At 39.7% G+C, this 26,551-nt stretch overlaps 2 protein-coding genes across 2 annotated transcripts; one reads left to right on the top strand and one right to left on the bottom strand.

Moving 5' to 3' along the window:
• The first annotated feature begins 4,651 nt into the window (after nt 1–4,651).
• CCT2 (chaperonin containing TCP1 subunit 2) lies at nt 4,652–22,959 on the top strand. The gene is made up of 16 exons (XM_072146694.1): nt 4,652–4,807; nt 6,775–6,849; nt 11,027–11,092; nt 11,314–11,425; nt 11,515–11,591; nt 12,923–13,035; nt 13,766–13,968; nt 14,229–14,329; nt 14,413–14,540; nt 15,479–15,582; nt 16,788–16,907; nt 17,840–17,968; nt 18,058–18,161; nt 20,664–20,763; nt 21,026–21,167; nt 22,719–22,959. Exons 1-16 carry the CDS (start codon nt 4,805–4,807, stop codon nt 22,747–22,749), a joined length of 1,608 nt encoding a protein of 535 aa, XP_072002795.1. The 5' UTR covers nt 4,652–4,804; the 3' UTR covers nt 22,750–22,959.
• A 2,178-nt stretch (nt 22,960–25,137) lies between these two features.
• Nucleotides 25,138–26,344, bottom strand: LRRC10 (leucine rich repeat containing 10). Its single transcript, XM_072150677.1, has one exon. It carries the CDS (start codon nt 26,097–26,099, stop codon nt 25,227–25,229), a length of 873 nt encoding a protein of 290 aa, XP_072006778.1. The 5' UTR covers nt 26,100–26,344; the 3' UTR covers nt 25,138–25,226.
• Between the last annotated feature and the right edge of the window lie 207 nt (nt 26,345–26,551).

The following is a 26,551-nucleotide window of genomic DNA, read 5'->3' on the forward strand; positions in this document are numbered from 1 at the left end:
TTAAGTGCGGCATCACATGGCATCCACCTCCGTAACACAGCAGGGACCAAAACCAAGTTGCCCCCGAGCACCCATACTGGCAACCATAGCCCCCATAGCTCCGGGTCCCCAACAGCACCACACCACAGAAGCAACAGACGCCATGCAACAACGAACCATGTGAACATGACTTAAATGCCTGAAGTATGTGAACAGGTCTTTAATACTCACTGTTCCATGTGATCTCAGACACTAGCTGAGAGGAACTAGGTGGCCACTATATGCAGTCTCCTGAGTTGAATGGGGCGGAGTGCTGGTACCAGGAGAAAAAAAACAATGAGGGGATAGAATAAAATGAAACAAACATTGTGTCCCTGCTGGCGCTGTGTTGCGGCGGTGGATGCAATGTGGTGCCGCACCTAGTGGCGTAGGGACCCACTACAGCGAGGACCCTATGAAGTGGTTAGTGGGCTTATACAATTTGATCAAAATGTAACCAAGAACCTTGAGTTTGTTTTGTAAATGTAGCCTAGCAGCAATTGTATAAAGTGTGGATGTGCGGTTCAGTTGTGTTTTTTGCCTTTGTTAGTCTAATCTGTCTCCATGAAAGCCTCAGTTCTTTGTAAGACCCGAGGCGGCATAGTTTTTGAACATTTGTTACAATGTGTCAGTGGCACATTGGTAACAGATGATCTATAAAATCCACATGTACAATCAGGATCAATCAGACAACCTAGGGCAGTGGTGGCGAACCTATGGCACGGGTGCCAGAGGTGGCACTCAGAGCCCTTTCTGTGGGCACCCAGGCCTTCACCCCAACACAGAGTTTGTCAGCAAGGACTAAAGGCTTTCTCCTGTGATTCAATACAGCCCAGGACATGCCATGCTCAGCTCTATTTGGCTGCCAGGACTAAAGGAGAAGCAAGAAGGTGTGGATAGAGATGGATTGTTATTGGACCTCCTGCTCTGGGTCCCCTGAACCTTTCTCATCAGGGACCCTGGTGGGAAGCTACAATCCAAATTTCTCTATCATCTTTCTATTGTATTGGTGAACTCAGGACGCCAATACGATTAAAACCTATGATACAGCAGGGATCAATCAGTTACTGCTTTAATTGTGATGTTGGCACTTTGCGACATATAAGTGAGTTTTGGTTGCAGCTTGGGCACTCTGTCTCCAAAAGGTTCGCCATCACTGACCTAGGGTTAAAGTACCCTAGGGGGTCTGAAAAAATTGTAAAACAAAAACATAAATTTAAAAAAAAAAAACTTACAATTCAAATTATCCCCCTTTTCCATAACTGATAAAAATAAATTTGACAGTAAAAATCATAAACATGTTGGGTATTGCCACTCTATCATAATATGGCGGCCAATTATTCAAAGCTTCACTTTTTCAGCATTATGCAACATAGGTAGAAAATGTTATAAAAAGTGATTGAAAAGTCATATAGTTCCCAAAAAATGACACCTCACATAGCTCCAAAGAGTTAAGTCCTTCACGCCAGGAGATGGCGAAATGAATTTTTTTTTCTTCATACAAAAGGCTTTAATTTTTTTAAATGTATCAAAACGCTATAAACCCATGTAAATTTGATATCCCTGTATAGAGGTCAGGCCCTACTGCTCATGCGGAAGTAGACGACATCAGACTCTCTACCGGCCATTAGAATGCTGTAGGAGAGAGTTCTTATTGGATAGAGGTAAAGGTGCTTTGGGGAAGTTGAGTGACCTTAAATTTTTTTGGTTACTGTGTACTTACAATATAATTGTGCTGGTCAATATGCTCTGTGTTGTAATTCAGTAACCAATATGCACCAATCAGGCTGGATTCACACAATGTTTTGTGTCATATGTTGTAAGGATTCCGACATGCCCTTACAACTTATGGCACAGATGCATCCCACTGTATGCCTACACATCGCCTTTGGGAAACCTCGCTTGGGACACCCCTTCCTCCCTGAATGTGGGGGGGAGGAGTATCCTCCAGTGATGTCCCGTCACTCGGCAGTGCTGGGGGAAGCACGTAGGTTGTTCAGGTGGAGGCTGCAAGATGAAAAGACATAACGTGGTACGTCTTTCCATCCTGCTTTCTTTGGCGGACAGGATGTATAGTGGCCAGACAGAGGCAATGACTGTACATTCGTCTGCCACTATTTGTCAATGTATACACTAAGCCTATGCATTCGGTGCTTTCCCAATGTATAGGCTTAGTATATACATAAAATGTGGTGTGAACCCAGGCTTAGATAGTATGCACAATATGAAATTGGATGCTTACAATCTTCGCAATATGGTAGCCTGAAAATGACCCAATATTGAACCCACACTCTCTTAAGATGTCAGCTTTTCATGGAGTGCAATGTTCTGGAATCCAATCAAATCCATTTGTCTGGAATATGATTAATAATCCCGTAGTCCAGGAGCAAACTAAATGCATAACATGGATTATACGATATCACAATTACCTTGGTAGCATTAAATGGTTCACAGCACTACTCAGTCCTTCAATGTACAAGCAAAATACTACAGCATAGTAAAGTTCTTATTACAGCCAGATGCGTTTCAGAGACTACAATGCTTCTTCCTTAGTGACTACAAATTGAGTAAATGACTGCATGACCCTTATTCAGTGCTTATATACTCCCAAAAATATACTCATTAGGGTGGAGTTTTGATCTTTTTGGGTTATACATAATATCCAAAATGGAGTTTTGATCTTTTTGGGTTATACATTTCAAAACCCTATGCACCTGGAAAAACATTAGGATTTATAAATTGTATTAGTGTTTATTAAAGGTGATGTCTACATATTAAGAGGCAGCTCTGATGAGGTATGGCTGTCAGAACACATACAGTTAAAATTACAGTACCATTTTCCACTCATGATTTTAAAAGTGGAGTATTAAAATGAAGTACTATGATGCCAATGTACCCCAAATGATGCCATAATTATTTAGCATATTCTTTTCAAAGATCAAGCTGTGAATTGTGAAGCATAAATCGAGTCATGTTTGGGTAGAGCTACATTATACCATCACAACAATGTGTCTCAAAACACAGGAAATCATATGACATGCACATATGCAGGAATATTACTGTAATTATTGTGAATCAGTGATAAAAAGCAACGAGGACTGTGACTAACAGAATATCTGAAAATCTCGGAAATAAAATTTATTGATTTATGAAAGATTGTTATATCAATTATAGGGGATATTCAGGAAATATCAGTATCTGATTGTACTTACACCTGGGCCCCACAGGTGAAATTATCACCTTGATCCCTGTAGTGGTGAGAAGGTGTGACTACAACCACAGCTCCTTTTTTATAGTACTGTAGCTCTATTATTACAAAAAAGGCCTCACTGAGACCCATTGTTCACTTTAAAAACATAACTTTCATTGTGCATGTATCATGTAGTATACTAGTTGGTTGATTTTTTTTTATTCTCATGCCAATAGTTTGGTGATAATGGACAATTACAGAGGAAGAGATTATCTTCAGATACTAGGGGTCACTGTTTCATTTTACACAAAAAGAGTAGCACGCTTAGGAGCTAATTAATACATTGTCACAATAATTTACCGTATATAATCGTGTATAATCCGAGTTTTTCAGCACAAAAAATGTGCTGAAAAACCTCAACTCAGCTTATACACGAGTCAATACTTAAAAAAAAAGAAGCTTACGTACTCACCCTCCGGTGGCCCCGATGCGCAGCGCTCCTCGCGGCTCCTCTTCTTTCTTCTGTAACAGGCGGCAGGACGCGGCCATGTTATCTCACTACCGTCAGGTGCCTATACGCCTGCCGGCAGATAACATGGCCGCGTATTTTGAAAAATATAAAAAATTATCAAAAGGCCGTACAGTAGCATGGTTATGGATCATTTAAAAAAATAGTAGCATTGAAAATGTCATCAAAAGTTGCAAAAAATGACACCACCCACAGCTCCGTACACCAAAGTATGAAACCGTTATGGCAAAATGAAGATTTTTTTTTTTTTTTTGTCCAAGAGGTTTTATTTTTTGTAAATGTATGAAAACTTATAAAACCTATACAAATTTGGTATCCCTGTGATTGGACAGACCCCAAGAATAAAGTAGACATGGCATTTGGGCGTTTTTTTTCCCTATTTTCATTGCATTTGAAATTGTTTTCCCACTTCCCAGTACACGGCATTGAATAATAAATATCGTCACTATGAAGTGCAATTTGTTAGGCAGAAAACAAGCTCTCACACAGCTCTTTACGTGAAAAAAAAGTTATAGATTTTTAAAGCTGGGGAGTAAAAATTGAAACAAAAAAGGGCCTCCGTGGGAAGGGGTTAATGGCAGGGCTTTATAGCTGGAACACAATAGCTTCTGTTTAGGTTTCTTTAAAAAGTTATGTGCCCTGCCTCTCTCTATCAAGTTTCCTAGCTACAACATCGTGCCTATTACAGCCCTATAAGGAAATACTCTCCTCCGCTATAGTGGAACTAGTATTACATTGCTGTTCGGGCAGCCATCTTTGAAACTGGCAATAACAGCGCGATTTCCAGGAGACCTCATTTATCCGTTAAATAACTATTAGATAGGTATGTTATCAAGAAAAGCCTTACATTTACACCCATTACTTTGTCTAAAGTGTTACTTCTAGCTCGTATAAGATTAAGTTTTCCCATATCAAAGATGGCCGCTAGAGTAGCATGAAGAGCCACAGCCCACAGTCTAGTGTGTTCTGCGGCCTCCTCCTTGTCGTTAGCTGCGTCACTTCCTATATACAACCGGCGTCTGGAGCGGCAGCGTGTTCTCCTCCATTGTACGCCCAGCGGTCTCATCATGGTGAGTTATAGAGCAGGGACCCCATGATTGTGCCCGCTGCGCGGCAGGGTGAGCGTGCACTTGTCGCCGTCAGCACAGGCTGCTGAGTGTGCATGTAAGGCCGAGGCCAGCACCATCTAGGCACATGGTGGGCGAGTATGGTCTCCTCCGGGCCTAGTGCACGGGGTATCTTACTAGCTAAATCCTGGGCTCTGTACTGCTAACATACTATAAAGTAGTGATCGACCAGTCCGTACTAGAAACCAACATGACATGGCTGCTAACAGAGAACAATAGCTCACTGGTGGAGCCTTGTAGAGGCCAGTGACACTATGGTGTAACCAGACACAACATGAGATTCATCTATAGGTCATGGAATAATACCTGTATCTAATGTATGCACAGTGCTGAAGCTGCTCATTCTGGGGATTAGCCAGGGAGTGAGGTGGAAGAACCTTGTATCCCATACTCTGATGAATGTTCTGAAGTAACATTCTTTTTTTACATTCTGTTAGTATTATAAAAACTTGTACTATTACATGAAAATATATTATATAAAAATAGTCATTGGCCTGAACACTGAATTAGCTTTCTTATGTTTATACAAATTAGCATTTTGGTGCACCATGGGTGTGGCCTAGAGGTCTGGCGTGCACTTGTGCTCGTTCTCACTGCTTCGCACCTCCAAATAAGCTTTGACAATGGCACTGGGGAAGGGAGTCCAGCTGACTTTGTTGCTCACTGAAAATGCTGAATAATTATCAAAATGTGTTTTAGAGTGTCCCCTACATCGCCTTATTTTTAGTTTGTGTCCCTTGAGATGAGATTCACTTTCACAAAAGTTTTTTTCTGGTGTAAAGATATGCAGATTTTTATTTCTATAGTCTATGGGTGAAAAGAAATTTACATTTTTAGAGTAAGTCCTCCCCTCTGTTTATTTACATTGGTTCAGCATCTATTCTAAAAAGCATCACCTCTGCGGCAGGTCACTGACCTCCATAGTCAGCTGGTGCGTAGGGCAGTGCTTTACATGTGGAGAAAAGGTTTAAGGTAAAGAACTGGTATTCTATAGATTTTCTATACAATATATGGGCAATATTTATCAGAAGTATCTGAGAGCAGGACTGTTCTAGTTGCCCATAACAACCAGAGTCCAGCTTTCATTTTCCATAAAAGCTGAGCTCTGATTGGTTACCACTTCTGTAAGGTACTTTAGATTAATCTCCCCCGTTTGCAGTTACAGATTTCACACCGATACACCCCTGTGTTATAAAACAAAACCATTACATACTATAAGATTGAATTCACATGTTCCTTTTGCATTAGGCTACAATCACACGGACGTATGAAAACGGCCGTATCCGTGCCGTACCGTTTTTTACGGATTACATATGGCCACATTCATTTCAATGTCCTATTTTCTCCCTTATTTCAGTTCCGTATGCCCTAGAAGTCTATGGGGACGTATAAAATATGGGTTACATACGTGCTGCATACGGATGAAAAACGTCACGTATATACGGCCCGTAAATACGGGACTGGAGAAATCATACGATCGTGTGAATGTAGCCTTATGTTTATAAACTAAAGGGCTGGGGCAGTGGCGTAACTTGAAGCTGATGGGCCCCAGTGCAAAGTTTGTGCCAGGCCCCCGATAATGTGGGTTTTATGGTACTAGGCTTTTCCTATAGGAAAGTGACAACTCATGGGCCCAATTGCGACCGCACCCTCTGCACCCCCTAAAGTTACGCCCCTGGCTGGGGGGGGTGGCTCGGCCTGATACCATACATATGCTTCTATTGAGACAAATATGATTGGTCTAGAAATTGCTAAATGCAATACAAACAGAACATGTTAATGCAACCTAAAAGACCCCCTTGTGTCTGGACCCCATCTACTTTGCCCTTCTGGATCTAGTGGCTACATCTGACTCGGGGAGTGGTCACTTTGGTACACGTGTATTAATCCTTGCTACTTATCACTTCTAGGCTTCCCTCTCACTTGCACCGGTGAACATCTTCAAACAAGGAGCTGATGAAGAAAGAGCAGAGACTGCCCGTCTGGTAAGGGTTAACTTTGCCTCTTGTACCTCTTTGCGGATACAGTACAGGGGTTTATTTTGCTGCAACATGGCATCAGGAAAATTAGTGGAGAATATTTGTCGCTTCACTCTTTACCAGTCCTGTTCAGGTCTGCTCAATTTTGCTCTGTAATCTAGTTAGTAAATTCCTCCCCAAGAAATTGTGAACATATAGGAATTTGCTCGTTTTTTTTTAGGTGCAAACTTCTTGTACGGCTATTTAACCCCTACGGGACACAGCATCTTTTGGCCTAAAGGACGCGGACCCATTTTTCAAATCTGACCTGTGTCACTATAAGTGGTTATAGCTTTGGAACGCTATGAGAAATCCAGGGGATTTTGAGATTGTTTTCTCGTGACATATTGTACTTCAAATTAGTTTAAAAATTTGGATGAAATCTTTTGCGTTTAGTTATGAAAAAAAACAAAATTTGGCAAAAAATTGGAAAAATTCTATATTTTCAACGTTCTAAATTCTCTACTTTTGATGCAGATAGTCATAGCACCCAAATAAATTCATAACTTACATTTCCCAAATGTCTGCTTTATGTTGGCATGGTTTTTTTAAGATTCCACATATTTTACTAGAATGTTATGAGGCTCAGAATTTAGGTATCATTTTTCACATTTTTTGTAAAATCACCAAAACCCGTATTTAGATGGACCTGCTCAACTTCTAATTGACACTGAGAGGCCTAAATAATAGCTAGACTCATAAATTACCCCATTGTGGAAACTACACCCCTCAACGTATGAAAAACCACTTTTAAGAAGTTTGTTAACCCTTTAGGTGTTTTATAGGGGTTAAAACAAAACGGAGGTGCAGTCTGAAAATTGTAATATTTTTTCACAATACACTCATTTTGGGTGGAAAATTAAACATTTACAATGGATTAAATGAAAAAAGGCTCCACAAAGTTTGTTACCCAATTTCTCCCGAGTACACCGATACCCTATATGTGGTGGTAACCTGCTGTATGGGCGCACGCCTGGGCATAGGAGGGAAGGAGGCGCCATCCAGATCCGATTTGCTATGTCACATTGTACAGGCTATAATTTTTTTCTTTTTTTATTGAGGACCTATAGGGGCTTATTTCTTTTGCCACATGAGATGCACTTTTCTGGTACATAATTTTGGGGCATCTATAGCTAATTGGTGAGATTTAATTAAAGCTTTGTTGGTGGAGGAAATGAAAATCGTCAATTTTTAGGAACATTTTTATGTGTTTTTTTTTGGCCGTTAACCATACCATAAAAATAGTATATTATTTTTATTCTATGGGTCGCCACGATTACAAAAATACTTCATTTATATATATTTTTTATTTTTTCCCATTTTTACTGAATAAAAAGTAATTTGGCAAAATTGTTGTTAATTTTAGCATCACCGTCTTTCATATGCATAACTTTTTTATTTTTCACCTCACAAATCTGTTTAAGGGCTTATTTTTTGCGAGAAGGATTGTTCTTTTTAGTGGTCTTATTTTAGACTGCGTAACTTTTTTAAATCACTTTTTAGAGCATTTTTAAAGGGCATTAATAAAAAATCATCTTTTTTTCAGAGAGAGTTTTTTGAGGTTGTTTTTTACGGGGTTCACTTTGCGGATCTAATAACGATTCTGTTTTATTATGCAGATTGTTACGGACGCAGGGATACCAAATATGTGGGGGTTTTGTGTATTTTATTCAATTGTACTGAATAAAAACTAATTTGGAGAAAATCTTATTCATTTTAGCATCACCATCTATTCATATGCATAACTTTTTTATATTTTGGCTGACAAATCTGGTTAGGGGCTTATTTTTTGCGAGAACAGTTGTTCTTTTTAGTGGGCTTATTTTAGAGTGCATAAAATTTTTTAAATCACTTTTTAGAGCATTTTTTATAGGGTATTAATTAAAAATTATCTTTTTTTCGGAACTTTTTTGCGTTTTTTTCCTCCGGCGTTTACCGTGCGGGTCCAGTAATGATTCTGTTTTATTATGCAGATTGTTACGGACGCGGCAATACCAAACATGCGGGGGTTTTTTGTGTTTTTATGTTTTTTATACTTTATTAAGTGTTTTTATGGGAAAGTGACATTTTAGGGGCTTATATTTTTATGTATTTATTTTTTATTTATTATAATGTGTAGTGTTAAGTGTTTTTGCATAATTTTACTTCTACATACTTGAACTTAAACCAGTGATACTCTGATCACTGGTTTAAGTTCAATACACTGCTCTACAATACTATTTTATTGTAGAGCAGTGTAAACTGTCTAAGCATGCTTGCGCATGCTCAGACAGTTTACAGCCAGACCCGGAAGGGTTCTGGCTGCCATGGAAACCGGGCAGCTCCGGGGCACATGCCAGTCCTCGGAGCTGCCCAGGAGAGGATCGGATCCCCCGGTAAGCGGCACGGGGGATCCGATCCATAGGGGGAAGACCCTTACACGCCGCGGTCATGCTTGACCGCGGCGTGTAAGGGGTTAACACCCGCGATCGGAGTCGGCTCCGATCGCGGGTGTTAGCGCAGGCTGTCAGCTGTACTAGACAGCTGACAGCCGCTGCTTCTGGTACCGGCTCCGTTCGTGAGCCGGTGCCAGAAGCAGGACGTTATAGTGCGTCCTGGTGCGCTAAGTATCTAGCCACCGGGACGTACTATAACGTCCTGGTGCGCCTAGGGGTTAAGAAGTGACTGCACCACAAAGTTCGTGCAGTCTGTCGGGGCATTGCAGGGAGTGCCAGGTTCACGTAGAAAGGGTGCAGAAATCCTGAATCTGGCGCCTTCTACTAACTACACTGGCAAACTGCAATTGGTGCAGTTTGCCCTGTTCTTAGTTATTAACACCGGTTAAAAATTAAGCATCTTTTGTACATAGATTTCCAAGTTCTGAAAGAGAATAGAAAGCGGATGTCCAAAACGAAAATTCTCAATTCATATATTCGAATCAAATAAAGTTTTTATTGAAAACCAAACAGTTTTCCATTTTTTACATTTATACAGTAAATGAACAGTAAACCAAAATCAACCCAAACCTCATTCCCCCTCCCCCCTCCCTTTCCCCTGCTTGGTGGATGAAATGTCCATATAGTACACATTCGCATATACCTCATAGCTGGTGTCCTTCATCTGGGAGTATAGGTTTTGCGAAAAAGTCCTTAATTCTGGTAGACTGTATATGTTACATCATATCACTTGGAGCAAACAATGGCACATATAGACATAGAGCAAACAATATTGGTAGAAGATCAATTACTATTATATATATATTGTCTTGTCTCAATTCATATATTCACTGAATATTCGTTTTGAACATCCGCTTTCTATTTTCTTTCATATGATTAATAGGATGTTTTAAATATTATTTAAGACCCTGACTCTTAAGTATAAGAGATTTCCAAGTTCTACTTCATTGTAATATTATTAACCCCTTTCTGACCAGACCTTAAACGGCTTTAATGATTGGGGCAATTTTAGCAAATTATCATGCTTATTGGTTTAAGGGCCATAACTTCCACTTTTTTTGCAAAATGGCCATTATAAATGAATTCCCTAGTGCAGTGATGGCGAATTTAAGCAGTAAATTATTTTACCCTGTTCTTTAACAACCTTCAATCGTATCAGCCTCCTGAGGATCCTGAGGCCTCCAGTTAGAAGGAGGAGAGTAAATTTGTCTATTGTTAGAAGAAGATTCTGCATAATGATTCTTTGAGTCCTGTCTGGTGAGCTTCATGTTGGGGTGATGGCCAGGGTGCCCACAGAAAGGGCTCAGAGTGCCGCCTTTGGCACTCGTGCCTAGGTTCGCCACCACTGCCCTGGTGTGTGTAAAATGACAGTTGCTTTGCTATATAATATGTATAGTCTCAGGCAAACGGGCCGACTATGGTCTTTTTTTTTTGTAAGAGGAGGAATTTTACTTTTTTATTGGGAAATTTTGACCCATTAACGACCAGGCCCTTTTTCCTTTTTGCGTTTTTATTTTTCACTCCCAAACATCCCAAAAAACTCGGTGACTGTAGGAGCTGGACAGAAAATTTCAACTGTGTCATAGTTGCTGGAGTGGCACCTAATAAAAGATGTGGATAGATGGAGGTGATGAAAAGAAGGTCCTCTGTGAGGAAAAAAACTTGAATGATACATAACATGGTTTCACATGGAACGTTTCTTGTTGTAGTCTTCCTTTGTTGGGGCCATTGCAATTGGAGACTTGGTGAAAAGCACCCTAGGACCAAAAGGCATGGTAAGTATTGAGCTCTTGGACTTCCATATGTAATGCTGTCATGAGTTCTGCTGAGATTTGTCCTGGGTCCGCAGACTTGTAGGACCCTTTCTGTATGGCCACCCCTTGTTATGGTTTTTAATTGTAACAATGTGAAAACGTCTGCAATTGACAGGCCGGGACCCTGCATGTACAAAGCCTTGTCAAATTTACTGATAACATTTGTTTGGCCTTGTGAACAGGACAAGATCCTCCTAAGTAGTGGCAGAGACAGCAGTGTTACTGTGACTAATGATGGAGCCACCATTCTAAAGGCTATTGGAATTGACAATCCTGCTGCTCAAGTATTAGTAGGTAAGGTTTATCATCGCTCAAGAGAACAGTTTACTTTCAGGGTTTAAAGCTACCAGTTTTCATTTCTTCTTTGTCTGTCTTCCTTTTAGATATGTCCAAAGTCCAGGATGATGAAGTAGGTGATGGAACAACATCAGTGACTGTACTTGCAGCTGAGTTACTTAGAGTAAGATCTGTTTATAATTACTAGTAGTGTTCTGTATCATTCATTTATTGGTAGAAAACACAACCAAATCATCCAGTGCAGAGATTGCATTAAAAGCTATATCAGCATCCGCTTATATAGGCATTTTTATGCCTCCAAAAAAGCTGCAGCATCTAAAAGTGCTCACACTTTCCATGTACTTTCCCTGATATGAGGATGAGGCAACCTCTGCATTATAGATCGTGCAGCTCCTGACATCTCATCACACACGGACACTAAAGAGGAGCTCTGGTTTGGTTGCCTCTGTGCTGTAGGTTCCCTGTATGCCTTGGCAGTGTATGGACATAGCTCCCTCTGACCTCCTCCAGGCACCATACTGTTGGGTCATGATTGGGTAGGTATGATAACCCATGAATGCTGATGTCTCAGGACTAATATATCCATCTTTTGTTCTTGGAGCAGGCAGTCGGCTTGGTTCACCATGTCTTGAGCGAGCCCATTGCAATGTAATGTGGCTGTGAGTTATCTGGAAAAAGAAACTGCTAGCTAAGGGTCCCATAGGAGGAATAGGATTTATACATTCAATTCATATTCTTTAACAACCTGCAGCAAAGCAGACTCCGCTGCAAGTTTTGAATCTGAAGTTTGATGATTATCGCTCAGTGATTCCAACCCGCTGACCTTAACCTCCATGCTCACAAACAAGCCAATTGCCACCCAAAGGAAAATGATGTTGATATCTGTTTCTCTCGACTGATCTGTATGCTTCTGCCATCAGTTTTTCATGGATTCTCAAGAGTTGTATTTGCAGTGATTAGTGGAAAACCGTTCAGATTAGGATATCCTCATTTAAATAACAGCCATTAAATATTGCATTTAATGCAGCCTAGTGCCATACTTTAAAAGCAATGAATGGCACTTGGAGCTGCTGGTAATATACTGAATAGATCGGTCATGTTACTACAAATTTTAGTGCACTTCAAGTAAAAATACTCTAACGCTAGGAGGAGTATTTTTATTCTGCCAGAAAAAAAGAGTGTGACTTCTGATCCAGTATATCGCTCCAGAATGTAAAAAATAACACATACGTGAAAGGATCGTCAAAGACTGAATATAATGTAATTATCTTATTGTAATGTAACAAGTAACTAAAGTGGTATTCTACATGACATGGTTCTGTGCTTTTTCTGCCCTCTGATGTTGAATAAGTCTTACGTTTCTGTATACAACAGCGTTGTTCCCTAGAAATCTAAGGCTGCAATTCCCCTTCTCTCAGGAGATTATATATGTTTGCCTATAAAGCACTATTTTTTCAGTGGCTATTTTATATATATTTTTTCTACCTTGTTTAGGAGGCTGAACTTTTGATTGCTAAGAAGCTTCATCCACAGACTATAATTTCTGGTTGGAGACAAGCTACTCAGGTTGCCAGAGAAGCACTGCTTAAAGCAGCATTGGATCATGGGTGAGTTGTCAAACCTGTCTTTATTGTTCCCATTACTACTAGACCTTTTGTACTATGTATGTACTTATGTATGTAGATAGAGATCTAAATGTTCATTTGAACATAAAATTCACTTTTGCAGGTTTTTTTAACCAACAAACTACAGTTGTGAACCGAAGAGAGTACACATTTAAGACAATGTGTTGCATAATTTTCCAAAATGAAGGTTATTGTGGCTTCTGGCCATATAATAATCTGTGTACTTTTCCATTTGTACAAGTACGACTTAAGCTACCAGCTTTCCCATTGTAATAAGTTTTATTTTTGCCATTAGAAAGTAGCAGAACTATCAATTCATCAGCACTTCCTATTTGTGATAATCTTTTTGTCTGGTCATTTGATCAGCAGACTGACTTTCTGATTCGCATGTTCTGTTTAGACCGGAAGTTATTTTCTCTATATAGGTTTGTGAGAGTCACACTTCTATAGAGAAAATTACTTCTGGTCCATATGTAGGATTACATGACTATAGGATTGGCTTTAATAGTCTACCTGTGTAACTGTGTGCCTCTAACTGGCCGCATATAACGGACCCGTGTGCAAGCACAAAAAATCTTTGTGTGTGCCGGAGACATACACAAAGGAAGTGCCAAGTGAGTAATTTCTCCATGCTGAAGTTTATGAGATGCCTGATGCCCTCTTAAACCTATTGTAATGGTGGGACATCTTACTTTCCTATATATTTTCACAGAAATGATAAAGAGAAGTTTGAGACTGATCTTCTGAATATTGCCAGAACAACACTGTCTTCTAAGCTCTTGACTCACCATAAAGATCACTTTTCAAAACTTGCTGTGGAAGCTGTTCTGAGGCTAAAGGGTTCTGGAAATCTGGAGGCTATACATGTCATTAAGAAGCTAGGAGGAAGTCTAACAGAGTCCTATTTGGATGAAGGTATTATATGGAAGTATGATTGCAAATGTAGAATATTAATCATTGTAATGGTCCTGTAACAGGTGACTATGTAATTGGCAAGGTAACTTTAGCAGACTTTAGTTGACCTTCGGAAATGAGGTGGAATCAGATTAGTTAAAAGGACATTGTGATGCTATGGTTTGTCTTCTCTACTTTTGATCAACGTGAACTAAGTGTATTTTTGCTGTACTTTACCATTGCTGTAACTAAAAATCTGTATGTAATGTATTATCTTTAAGGTTTCCTGTTGGACAAGAAAATTGGAGTAAACCAGCCAAAACGTATTGAAAATGCAAAGATACTTATTGCAAATACCGGAATGGACACTGACAAAATAAAGGTTGGTTCTATTATATTTAATAATCTCATCTGCCCGTTGCCTTAATTGCTTTCTTTGTTCCTAACAAATTCTGTCTTTTGCAGGTTTTTGGTTCACGTGTACGTGTGGACTCTACTGCAAAAGTGGCTGAAATCGAATTGGCAGAAAAAGAGAAGATGAAGGAGAAGGTGGAGCGTATTCTAAAACATGGCATCAACTGCTTCATTAACAGGTAAGGCCGTGTGCATGGAGTTTGACATGTGACGCAAAAGTTGCAAAAACTACTGACACATCCTTACTTGCAATGAATCCTAACATACCTTTATTACCAGAAATTTAGATTTTGTTCTTTATTATAAATTACTAAAAGCGTAACTGTGAAGTTACTGACAAAACATAATTTTACCACAGCTGGAGAGAGCCTTTGACGATTCCATACTGCTGGCTTCTTCCTAGTCTTACAGCCTGGTATATCTATCATCCTTTCTTATAAAATTACATTTGGATATTCCTGTAGTGGACGGGCACTTCCTGGTTGTGACATCGGTACTCTGGCCTCAGTGCCCTAAGCTAAGGGCTTTCACAGGACAGCATGTTTGTAATTGGAAGACCTGACACATGTGATGACTCCAGGTCCTGTTTTCTTGTACTCTACTTCTGCCCCATCCCAAAAAACATGGTTACCAGACAGCATGACAAAAGGAGAGTACCCTGGGGGACAAGTTAAAACATCTGCTAGCAGTTAAACACATGCAGATAGCTAATAGGAGTAGATTAGCGAATTATATATTTTTTGCTTAGTGCAGAGTTGGGCAAAAAGTTTTATACATCACAATTGTTGTTTAAGCTTAATGTAAATGAAGCATTTGGTGCACTCAGGGAATGCCCCTGGAGCACGGCTTAGGAATTTCCCACTCTTCCCATGTGTGAGAAGGGGGAATAAAAATGGGGTAGTGCTACACACAAATGGGATGTATGATACTTACTATGTATCTAGATCGAACTTCTTGGCAAATCCTTGGGCATCCAACTCCTGGACTTACCTACCAGAGATCAGCACTATTATCTGATTCTTCCTCCTAAAATAGTAACTTGGAGTGATTTAGTAGCAATCCTGCAAATACTATATATATTTAAAGTTTTCACATTTTAATTTTTTTCTTTTATCAGACAATTGATCTATAACTACCCAGAGCAACTGTTTGCTTCCGCTGGAGTCATGGCCATTGAACATGCAGATTTTGTTGGAGTGGAGCGTTTGGCTCTTGTAACAGGTATGGTGGGATTGATAACTTGCACAGTAGTAGACATTCTTTATTCATTCCTTGGGTAAAACTTATGCAAGGTTTTAAGACTGTCATATGGGAAGTAATTGGTTGTAAGTTTATGGTTCTTTTTAAGCTGTGCATCGGACTCGGAGCTGATGGTGTCTCAGCTCGCGATTGGAGCTGAGCCAGCATTGGAATACACTGGCTGTTAGCTATAACAAACAGCTGACATCCCAGTGTAATACCGCCAGGTGTTTAACCCATTAAACACCACAGCATGACTTGCATGACAGGGGTCTCTCCCCCACAATCGGGGGAGCCGATCGCTGTCATGATAGCCCTGAGATCTGATCAAGACCACTAGGGCTGTCTGCAGGCAGTGCCTATAAGATCCCGTCTATGATGGAATCTTAAAGGAGCAGTGCAGGTGCATATGCATAGGCTGACACAGCTAATACCCTGCAATTCACTACTATTGAAGGGTTATCATCATGGATAAGCAATAAGATGATTGCTTATTCATGTCTCATGGTGGAACTAATAAAAGCGTAAAAAAAAGTGCTTACCGTATATTCCGGTGTATAAGACGACTTTTGAAGACAGAAAAATCTTCTGTCTTCTCTGGGGTCGTCTTATACGCCGGTAATCCCGACCGCCCGCCGTGTATTCACGGCGGCGGTAGGTTCGCGCTGCATGGAGAGGGCTCAAAGGACCATGTTAAATTCAAATCTGTTTTTTTTTATTTTTACCAGTGTTTTGTATGTGTTGGAAAAGGGGTAGTAAAAATAATCTATTACTAAAAATGCCCTTATGCCCCATAAACAAGCGCGATGAACATTGTAAAAAAAGTTAAATCATTTTTGGTGGGTTTTTATCTATTTCATCCCACAAAACAATGCAATAAAATGTGATTAAAAAAACATGTGCAAAGTACATGTCCCGCAAAAAAACCCAAACCATCGGTCAGTTTTGTTGCCAAAAAAGTAAAAATGTTATGCCGCTTAGAAGACGGCGATGCAAAAATGATAGATTTTCCCGGCCCCTCCCCCCAAATTAGATTTTATTCGGCAAATCACGCGGACTGTATGCATTGCGCACACAACAGGAGTCTTTGCATCATACAGAAATATGTTTTAAGGACTTTCTGTCTGCCAACCAAACTGCAAAGTCAACATTTTTGTTAGCATAAAAAAAACATTTTTGCACTTTAGGTGGAGAGATTGCATCTACCTTTGATCACCCTGAACTAGTAAAACTTGGAAGCTGTAAACTTATTGAGGAAGTGATGATTGGAGAAGACAAGCTAATTCACTTCTCAGGTGTTGCCATGGGTAAGCTGTATCCATTTTCCTTTCAACCTTTAAGATTATGGAAATAATGTATGTATAGGACTATTGATGCATGAATTTTTTAATTGTAATGTGTAATTTAACACATTTTTAGGTCTTTATGAAGAAATTTAATGTATATGTGTAGTGCCATTTTTTTATTGTTATATTTATGCAGATGTTGTTGTGACACAAGTAATTTCCTCTATGGAGATAATAAAGTATTCTATTCTAATGCAACGTGTGAGCATGTGGCTACATTTCAGGAAATTTCCACTTCCTAGGTTTGCGGACTCATGCTCTGTAGTAAATCTGGTTCTGTGTTGCTTTTCCCTGCGTTACATTTGCAACTTATTGCTCCTCAACACAGCTGTTACTAATTTGAAGCAAATACTTGTTTACTGCAGAAAAGAATTTGGTTAACATATACAGGCTTTCCCCTACTTAAGGACACCCGACTTGTATACGACCCCTAGTTAAAGACGGACACGTCTGCCCACTGTGACCTTCGGAGAAGCTCTCTGGATGACTTACTATAGTCCCAGGCTGCAATGATCAGCTGTAAGGTGTCTATAATGAAGCTTTATTGATAATCCTTGGCCCCATTACAGAAAAAAAAATGTGAAACACTAGTTGTCACTGGGGCAAAAAAAAATTTTTGTCTGGAACTGCAGTTATAAAATATACAGTTTCAACTTACATACAAATACACCTTAAGAACAAACCAATGGAACCTATCTTATACGTAACCCGGTGACTGCCTGTATACTGATTCTTACATGAAGTATTTTACCGGTGAATGGTTTCATTTAGTTTAACGTGTAGAACACTTTAATTTGCCACATGGACTTACTTCATGTGGGTGTACATGACGACCTAGGACTCTCCCTCCTTGTTTCCTTTATTAATGGTAGATATGGTTTCTTCTGTTACAGGGGAAGCTTGCACAATTGTTCTTCGTGGTGCAACACAGCAGATTCTGGATGAGGCTGAGAGGTCTCTACATGATGCACTCTGTGTACTAGCTCAGACTGTGAAAGATACAAGAACGGTTTATGGAGGAGGTACTTGACTCCCCATTCCCACTTTTGCTGTGGTTTTTTTTTTTTTTAAATGTAACTTTTTTAATTTTTTTTTTTTTTTTTTTTTAAAGGTTGTTCTGAGATATTGATGGCCAATGCTGTGTCAGATCTAGCAAAGAGAACACCAGGAAAAGAGTCTGTGGCAATGGAGTCTTTTGCCAAAGCACTTCACATGGTAGGTGGAGAGGGGATTATTCTGGTCAGCAATGGGTGATAATCTCTTAAACTGTTGACTGTATAGCAGAGATCTTTACTGTCAGGGTGGTTTCACATTGCCATTTTTTTTTTTTTCCACATCTTTGATTTTTTTTTTTCACTGAACCAATCATGGACGCATTCAGATTGGGTTTTCTCTTCCTGGCTTTAGTGATTTTTCACTGATGCCTTACTAACCCATTCTTTTTAACATGCTTTTTCTCACTCTATTTTTTTTTCCACTGATCCAATGTTGTCAATAAACAAAAAAAGAACAGGTTCTAAATTGACCACTGATCAGTGGAAAAAAAACTGAAGCCAATTAAAAAGAATGGTTCAGTGAATAATCACTGAAGCCAGGAAGAGGATCTGTCCTTAAGCCAAAATGTACACCAAAGATGTGGGCATATATTTGACTGGGTCCATATATTTAAGGCTTTATATACAAAAAAGGTCCATTCGACCTCGCTGAAACCTATTGGTCAACATAAAACATCACTTTTATTAATAAATTCTTAAAAGTAGAACGTTATTCCATATCATGTGTGGACCGGTTTTCTGTGATAATTACTGTGATAAGTTATGTTAGTGAAGTTCTCACAACAGACTACATAACTTTTTCATTATCAAGAAAACCGGTCCACACATGATATGGAAAAAAAGTTCTCCATTTTAAGAATTTATTATTTAAAGTGAAGTTTTATGTTGACCAATGGGTTTCAGTGAATAGACCTCTTAAGCCAAAATGGGTTCAGTGGATAAAAAAAATGCAAATGGGAATCTACCCTTAAATTTACAGTAGGGAATTGGAACCAGAGATACAAATCTTATTTTTCCTTTATATATTTGTTTAACCCTTTCAGGACTCAGGACATGTGCAAATACGACCTATATAGCCATGAATGGGGTTAATAGAAAGCTACCATCGAGAATGATTAAACCAGGGGCACTTACCGTATAAACTCGTGTATAAAAATGTGCTGAAAAACGTCCCCTCGGCTTATACACAAGTCTATTACAAAAAAAAATTACCCACTTAAAAAAAATAAACTTAAATACTCACCCTTCGATGTCGGCGCGGCTCCCCGATGTCAGAGCGTCCCGTCTTCTTTCTTTTTCACGGCTCCTCTTCTTTCTTCTGTCATGGACACGGCCATGTTTTCTTCGTGGCCGTGCATACTATGACGTCAGCAGCGGCCGCGTCGTAGTATGTGCATGCTAGAAGAAAACATGGCCGCGTCCATGCCGAAAGAGAGAAGAAGAGCCGCGGAGAAGAAAGAAGACGGGGCGCGCTGACATCGGTAAGCCTTGCCGACATCGGGGAGCCGCTCTGATATCGGAGTGTGAGTATTTAAGTTTATTTTTTTAAGGGACATGGGGGCTGGCTGGCTGTATACTACATGGGGGCTGGCTGGCTGTATACTACATGGGGGCTGGCTGGCTGTATACTACATGGGGGGCTGGCTGGCTGTATACTACATGGGGGGGCTGGCTGGCTGTATACTACATGGGGGGGCTGGCTGGCTGTATACTACATGGGGGGGCTGGCTGGCTGTATACTACATGGGGGGGCTGGCTGGCTGTATACTACATGGGGGGGCTGGCTGGCTGTATACTACATGGGGGGGCTGGCTGGCTGTATACTACATGGGGGGGCTGGCTGGCTGTATACTACATGGGGGGCTGGCTGGCTGTATACTACATGGGGGGCTGGCTGGCTGTATACTACATGGGGGGCTGGCTGGCTGTATACTACATGGGGGGCTGGCTGGCTGTATTCTTCTCGGGGCTGGATCCAGAGAAAGCTACCATCCATGGCTTCCTTCCTTCTAAAATCAACTTTTAAAATGTTATACTAATGAGCTTTAGGGGCTATGGGGTTGTTACAAGAACACCCCTCTGTGCTGTAGCTTCACAGGCTGCTGTACTATCTTCACCTCCCCTGCGCTCTTAGCACTTCACTCTTCCCTCTGCCTGATGTAATCTCCCACAGGGGCAAGTGGGGGGACAGCTTGTGAGTCTGTGAGTTAAACAGACCTGGTAACACGCACAGAGCCCCTCAGGCTCAATGCTATAATTTTAAAAGTTGGTTTTAGAAGGAAGGCCATGGATAAGAAATATAAGATAATTACCACAGTCAGTTTCTGGATCTATTGAGTGAAGTGCCCCTGGTTTATCACGCTTGATTTTGATGGTGGATTTCATGCATATTTATTCTGAAAATGTTACATATGAAATATAGGATAAGAATCTGCTTGCTAATCCACCTCAAAAACACACAATAAGCTTTTTTTTTTTGTGCACATTTACATGTGGATTCTTTTTATTTTGCCTCCTAAACAATACAGTATATTAAAAAAAGCAACCTTTTCAAAACCTGTTAAAATGGCCTAATGCTTACTGATCTGAATAACTTTTTTGCCCTGCTTATGAATGTAGTACCACAACTTATTGTCTGGGTTCTCTCACTTTTGTATTTTAGCTTCCAACTATTATAGCAGACAACGCTGGCTATGACAGTGCAGACCTGGTTTCCCAGCTCAGAGCAGCGCACAGTGAAGGGAAGTCTACCTGTGGGCTTGGTATGTATTCGCCTACTGATGCCTGGTTGGATATTCTTGTGTATTTTTAGGAGGCCTTTGTAATGCTAGCAAGTTTTTGTGGAGATTCCCTATGATCTGCAGAGCTGCCCTATACATACTGGGGCGTCAGGGATTATTTGGGGTTTGTTTTACAATGAAATCTAGGTTTTGTTTATAATGAAAAAGCCATTATAAAATGCAAAATGCAGGCGGAGAATCTCCAATGGAGAAAATTTAAGGGCATATTTCACTTATTTTTCAGACATGAAAAATGGCATTATTGGAGATATGGCAGAGTTGGGCATCACTGAAAGCTTTCAGGTGAAGAGACAAGTCTTGCTGAGTGCAGCAGAAGCAGCTGAAGTCATCCTGCGTGTGGACAACATTATTAAGGCTGCACCACGGTAACTTCTCTTACCTCACTTTAAGTATATCGTGTGTTTTGCATCCTATGTGTAATGTCATGGAGAAGGTAAAATACAATCCTAACCACAAAACAAAGGATACAGCAGCAGATCATCACCGCAGATCACAGTGGGAAATTGGATGGAGAACCTTTTAATTTGGATATGTAAACTTCATGGAGTAACTACATGCTGCATTGTACTGTGATTTAATAGTCACGATGACCCAAAGCTAAAGGACCCGACCATAAGTTAGTAACATCTAGCCTCGACCACCAGTGTCAAGTTATGAAGAATTTGTTAGGAACTAATACAACCACTAGAGGCCGTATTAACCCTTTCAGTCATCTGGAAGGAGGTTGTGTAGCTGGTGGGGTATATTTCTGCTTTGTTTGATGTACAGGCAGTCTCCAACTTGAGGACACCCTATTTACAGATGTACCATCCTCTGGATGCTGTAATTTACTGGGTTGCCATGATCAACTGTAATAGTTGTCAATGGTATATCAATGAAGCAGCTTTATTGTCAACCATTGTTCCTGTGACAACCCAAAAAACGATTCGTCACAGGGACTTTTTTTTAATAAATAATTTCTATTGTTTAACAAATAAGGAAACAAGACTCACAATCAGATAACCACATTGAAATTGCAGATTACATAAATATAAGACCATACTGGGTGCCAGTGGTGGCACTCAGAGCCCTTTCTGTGGGCACCCAGGCCTTCATCCCAACAGAGAGTTTGCTAGATATGACTCAAGGCTTTCTCCTGTGGTCCAATACAGCCCAGGACGTGCCATGCTCAGCGCTATTTTAAAGTGACATCCTTGGCTGCTAGGACCCTCTTCATCGGACCTTGGAGGGAAGCTACAATACAAATTTCTCCATCTTTCTATTGTATTGGTGAACACAGGACACCAATACGATGTGATACAGCAGGGATCAATAAGTTACTGCTTAAATGGTCATGTTGGCACTTTGCGACATACAAGTGAGTTTTGGTTGTAGCTTAGGCACTCTGTCTCCAAAAGGTTCGCCATGTCTGCCTTAGATTATTGGATGTACAAGTTGTGCCTTGTAGTAAAGTTATAAGAGGGAATGCATAATGAAAAGGGATGGGTGGAAATTATTATTAAGTTACATACACATGCAGAATGATTTTGTATGGCAAGATAGCCCTCATGTTTATTCCTTGTTGGATGTTTGCATATAAACGTTACATTGAGGCCGTAATACACAAGATTGTCAGGTAAAGTTCTATTTTTCCCTCTCTAAATTTGTGTCCCTGCTGGAAATATTCTATAACCACTTTATATTGGAGTAGACAAGTTGTCCATTCCTTTTGTATTCTATAACTGGAAAGTTTCTGCGGTGATCATTGGGTGTCTGTGAAGCCTGTCATTTCACAGCCAGTTTAGTAGAACAATCTGCTCTTGAGTGGTATTGATGTGCAGCTATTCTGGTTAGTTTTACAATGGACATGCCCTTTAATGGAAACATGACTACAGTTTTGCTTCTAGTTCCTAATTTTATTTCTATTTTTCAAACAGGAAACGTGTTCCCGATCATCACCCCTGTTAAACATTTCATCCGACAGTAGATTGTGAAGCGGGCCATACCTGGACCCTTTAGATGAACCAGGCGGTGGAAGACTGTAGGAATGTCATCATGGCACTTGTGGATTAAACCCACAATTGTGGTTTATTTATTGTTCTAAGGAAACATGTTCTTTTTCTTACCTAAAAACTTGTCATATGTACTCTTACAATAAAGAGCACTGCAAAATAAAAATCTTCATGTGAGATTGTTTCTATTAAGGGAAAATAACATACAATACAGTGGCAAAACGTCACCAAAGACTCCTTTCATTGTGTATAAATCTTGATATTTTGTATATTATAGCAAAAAAGATCAATGAACCAACCACAGGTATACACCAAACTTAATGCAAACCACTTGGATTCAAAACATTTGCAGCACCATTATTGTGTAAATGCATTTGCTGCATCAAACAAGCAACTTGTGAATTTCATGTCTTGGTGATGTGACTCTTTTGGACACATTTTTATCTACTTCACCAGAGTATAAATCTGGCATTGGCAGTCTTGCCTGCACTGATACTAGAAAGTTTGCATTTAAGGATTGACTTATCTTCACTGTAGTAATTCACCAGCTGAGGGATTTATAGATTTTAAGTCTTTTGAATATTAAGAAGAGGTCTTACAGGGACACCAAAAAATGTTGCGGGTGTGTTTTAACCTCTTATGGCAGTCTTGCTCAGTTGTGTCTTCCAGAACTGTAAAAACAGAATGTCTCGCTCCATATGTTACTTGCACACATTGCAGTAATCCTGCTGCCATTCCATAAGCGTCTGAAACTCACAGTAGTCGGCTTGTGTCTGATTTGAATACGGTGGTGGATACTTGGCAGAGCTAATGTTTTGCACAACGATATCCATTAAGTCGCAGGTGACATGTTTGCTACGGATGGAAAATTTGCAATTGTCTTCAATATGCTACATGCATTACTGAGTATTATTCCACAATGTGTGCAGATACCGTTAGATGGCTTATTCAATACATCCTAGTGGTTTCAGGGGGGAGGAGGGGGGCTCACTCTGTCACCCTTCAGCACCCTGAACCTCCGATTGCAGGTTGCTAGTGTCCTGATGTGACAGCAAGGGGCATAATGAAGGCCCTCCCTGCTGCTAATTATAAGTTAGTTACGGCGATTCAAGATGGAGGACAGTGCCGGGATCACATCAAGAGGAGCGGAGGGGAGTATTTCTAGGTTTTTTTTTTTTTTTAAATTTTGAAATGGTTGATTACCTTTTTAAGGGTTTTCTTTTGTCTGCACGCCGGACACAACTTATAAGTTAAGTAGACTTAGTGGGGCACAAAGCGGTGATGCCCCGACCAACCAAATGTACTGTAAACATTGAGCATACTGGCACAGATTACGACTGATATCTATGCAAGGTCGGCCTTGGCATTGATTTTGGATACCAGTGCACAAAAGACATCGGAAGCTCTTGTTCATTCTGGTGTGTTGTACTGGGCATGGTGGTTAAGAATGGCGCTTGGGCATCATAAAAATGAAATGTACTGCACAGCTTTATGATAAATCATAAAACTTTTGCAATTTATAAAATGTCTTGCGTCACAATTATCAACTGTAAAAAAAAGTTTTGGACTTTTATAGCTTTTAAAACAAAGATGGTGTCTGGTTTAACTTGAACAAAATATTAGTCTAGTGCATTAAAACAGGTTAGTCTGAGCTTTATTACATTTAGCTTGGCTCCTAGGTATAGGAAGCAAAAACTTATTGAGAGATTAATTAGAACATAATGTATGATAGATTTTGTTTAGTTTTACAGAGTCAAAAACTAAATTCGTGATGGATCTCCCTTAAAGTAGTCTGTCAATGTCAACAACTTTATGTACATTCTTTAATAATTTCAAAAAATTGTCAATGTAGCTCCTCTGCAATCATTTAATAGTAAATGAAGGTCACTATATATGAATACCGGTAACTACTTAAAATATTGTACTAAATATGGAGACTACGTATATTTAGACTGTTTGGTTTGCCTTTAGCTCTATAGAGTTGCATGTTTTAAAAAAATATATATATATTAGTATTTTTATTTATATACAAAGTAAAATAATATTGTTCCAGCCTCCATCAGTTTTAAAGGAGGCTGATAGCTGACTGGAATAAGAAAATAGATTTGTTAATTATTGTAAGAAACTTAGAATGCGCTTCTTATTCTTGACCACCGAATGCATTTATTATATTTTACAATAGGGTTTATTAAACTGAACATTATAAAATGAAGCAAACAGAATACAGTAATGGCATTTAAAAATTAAAATAATCGGCTCAACAATACTTCAATAATATTATTTACTTACAGAAATGAACTTGAATTAGTTTTTAGTAAATAAATGATGTGATGAGAATGCTAACTAGATTATATTAACTCCAAGAGTACAGGTTTTGGAGCCTATTGAGTACGGTACATGCTGTTATATCCATTAGTTGTTTGTACTATATCCTTAGAGTAAATCAGAAGTGGCCTCTTGTGAATTGTCATTGTTGGGAGCTGGAAGCTCATTAGATTCTGCTGGTTGTGTCTCTTTACTTTCTGCAGCTTTTTCAAGCTCTGTTTCCACTTCCATCCTCTTTTTGGGTTCTGGGCTCTCTTCAGACCATCTCCCCACTCGCCGAACTCCTTTTGCCACTTTAGGAGCATTTCGACATGGATTATGGTCATATATAACAAGCTTCAATCCTGACAAGTGCACCAGACTAGGGAAAAACCTGATGCCATTCCGATCAACATCAATAACTTCTAGGAAAGGCATTTCTAGTAAAACAGGTGGAAATTCTGTGAGGAGACTCCCTGACATCCAAATGCTCCGCAGTTCTGTTAGATTTTTCAGCTCCGTGGGAATAGAACGTATTGGATTACAACCAATATGAAGTGTTTTTAGGAGGGTCAGTTCACAGGTGACAGCAGGCAAATGGGTTAAATAATTTGATTCAATCCAAAGAGTGTGTAGGTTCTTGAGGCAACATAGTTCTGGTGGGAGGTCTCTAATCCGATTATTTCCAAGGTATAATATACATAGCTGCTTCAAACTGCACACAACCAGTGGAAGAACTTTGAAGTTGTTAAAGTCCAAGGCAAGGATCTGGAGGTTCTGAAGTAATTCAAGCTCTGGAGGAAGGTTGGTTAAATGGTTGTCACTTAAGTACAGCTTGACTAGTTCTGTAAAGGCACATACCCTTAGTGGAAACCTCCTCAGCTGCATACTGCTCAAATCCACCATCTTATCTATAGGCATTTCTTCCAGGTCCCCAAGAAGGTATTTTTGGCAAGTATTAGATGGTATGAAAGCAATAAGTCCTCTGATTGTATTGCCCATCTTCTACGCACTCAAATACGCTTCATACTGAGACTTCTGTTTCCTCTTGAACAATATTTCATGTAGTCTGCGAGAGTGGCATTTCTGTCGTTCCATTACAATACATTGTTTACATGGTGACTGTGATTAATCTCAAGAGTTACTGATAACTGGAGGAGCGTCTGGTGATGAGAAGGACAGAAGTGGCTTCACACAAAGTTTCTCCAAAGTCTGAACCACTATACAAACAGCAAAGTTAAACTACTATATCAAATGCTGTGCAGGGACTGTTTCTGGCAAAAGCTTATGAAAAAGCTGAAGGGGAATAAAACATGATGTGCTATGCACATAGTTATTTATGGAGGTATCTACATCCTGATAGTGGATGTTTAAAGTCTGAAATTTGTAGACTTGGATAAATCTCCAATAAACATTTCAAGTTATAAAACACCAAACAAAAAGGCCAGATGTAA

Source organism: Engystomops pustulosus, chromosome 4 (assembly GCF_040894005.1).
Source record: "Engystomops pustulosus chromosome 4, aEngPut4.maternal, whole genome shotgun sequence".
NCBI lineage: Eukaryota > Metazoa > Chordata > Amphibia > Anura > Leptodactylidae > Engystomops > Engystomops pustulosus.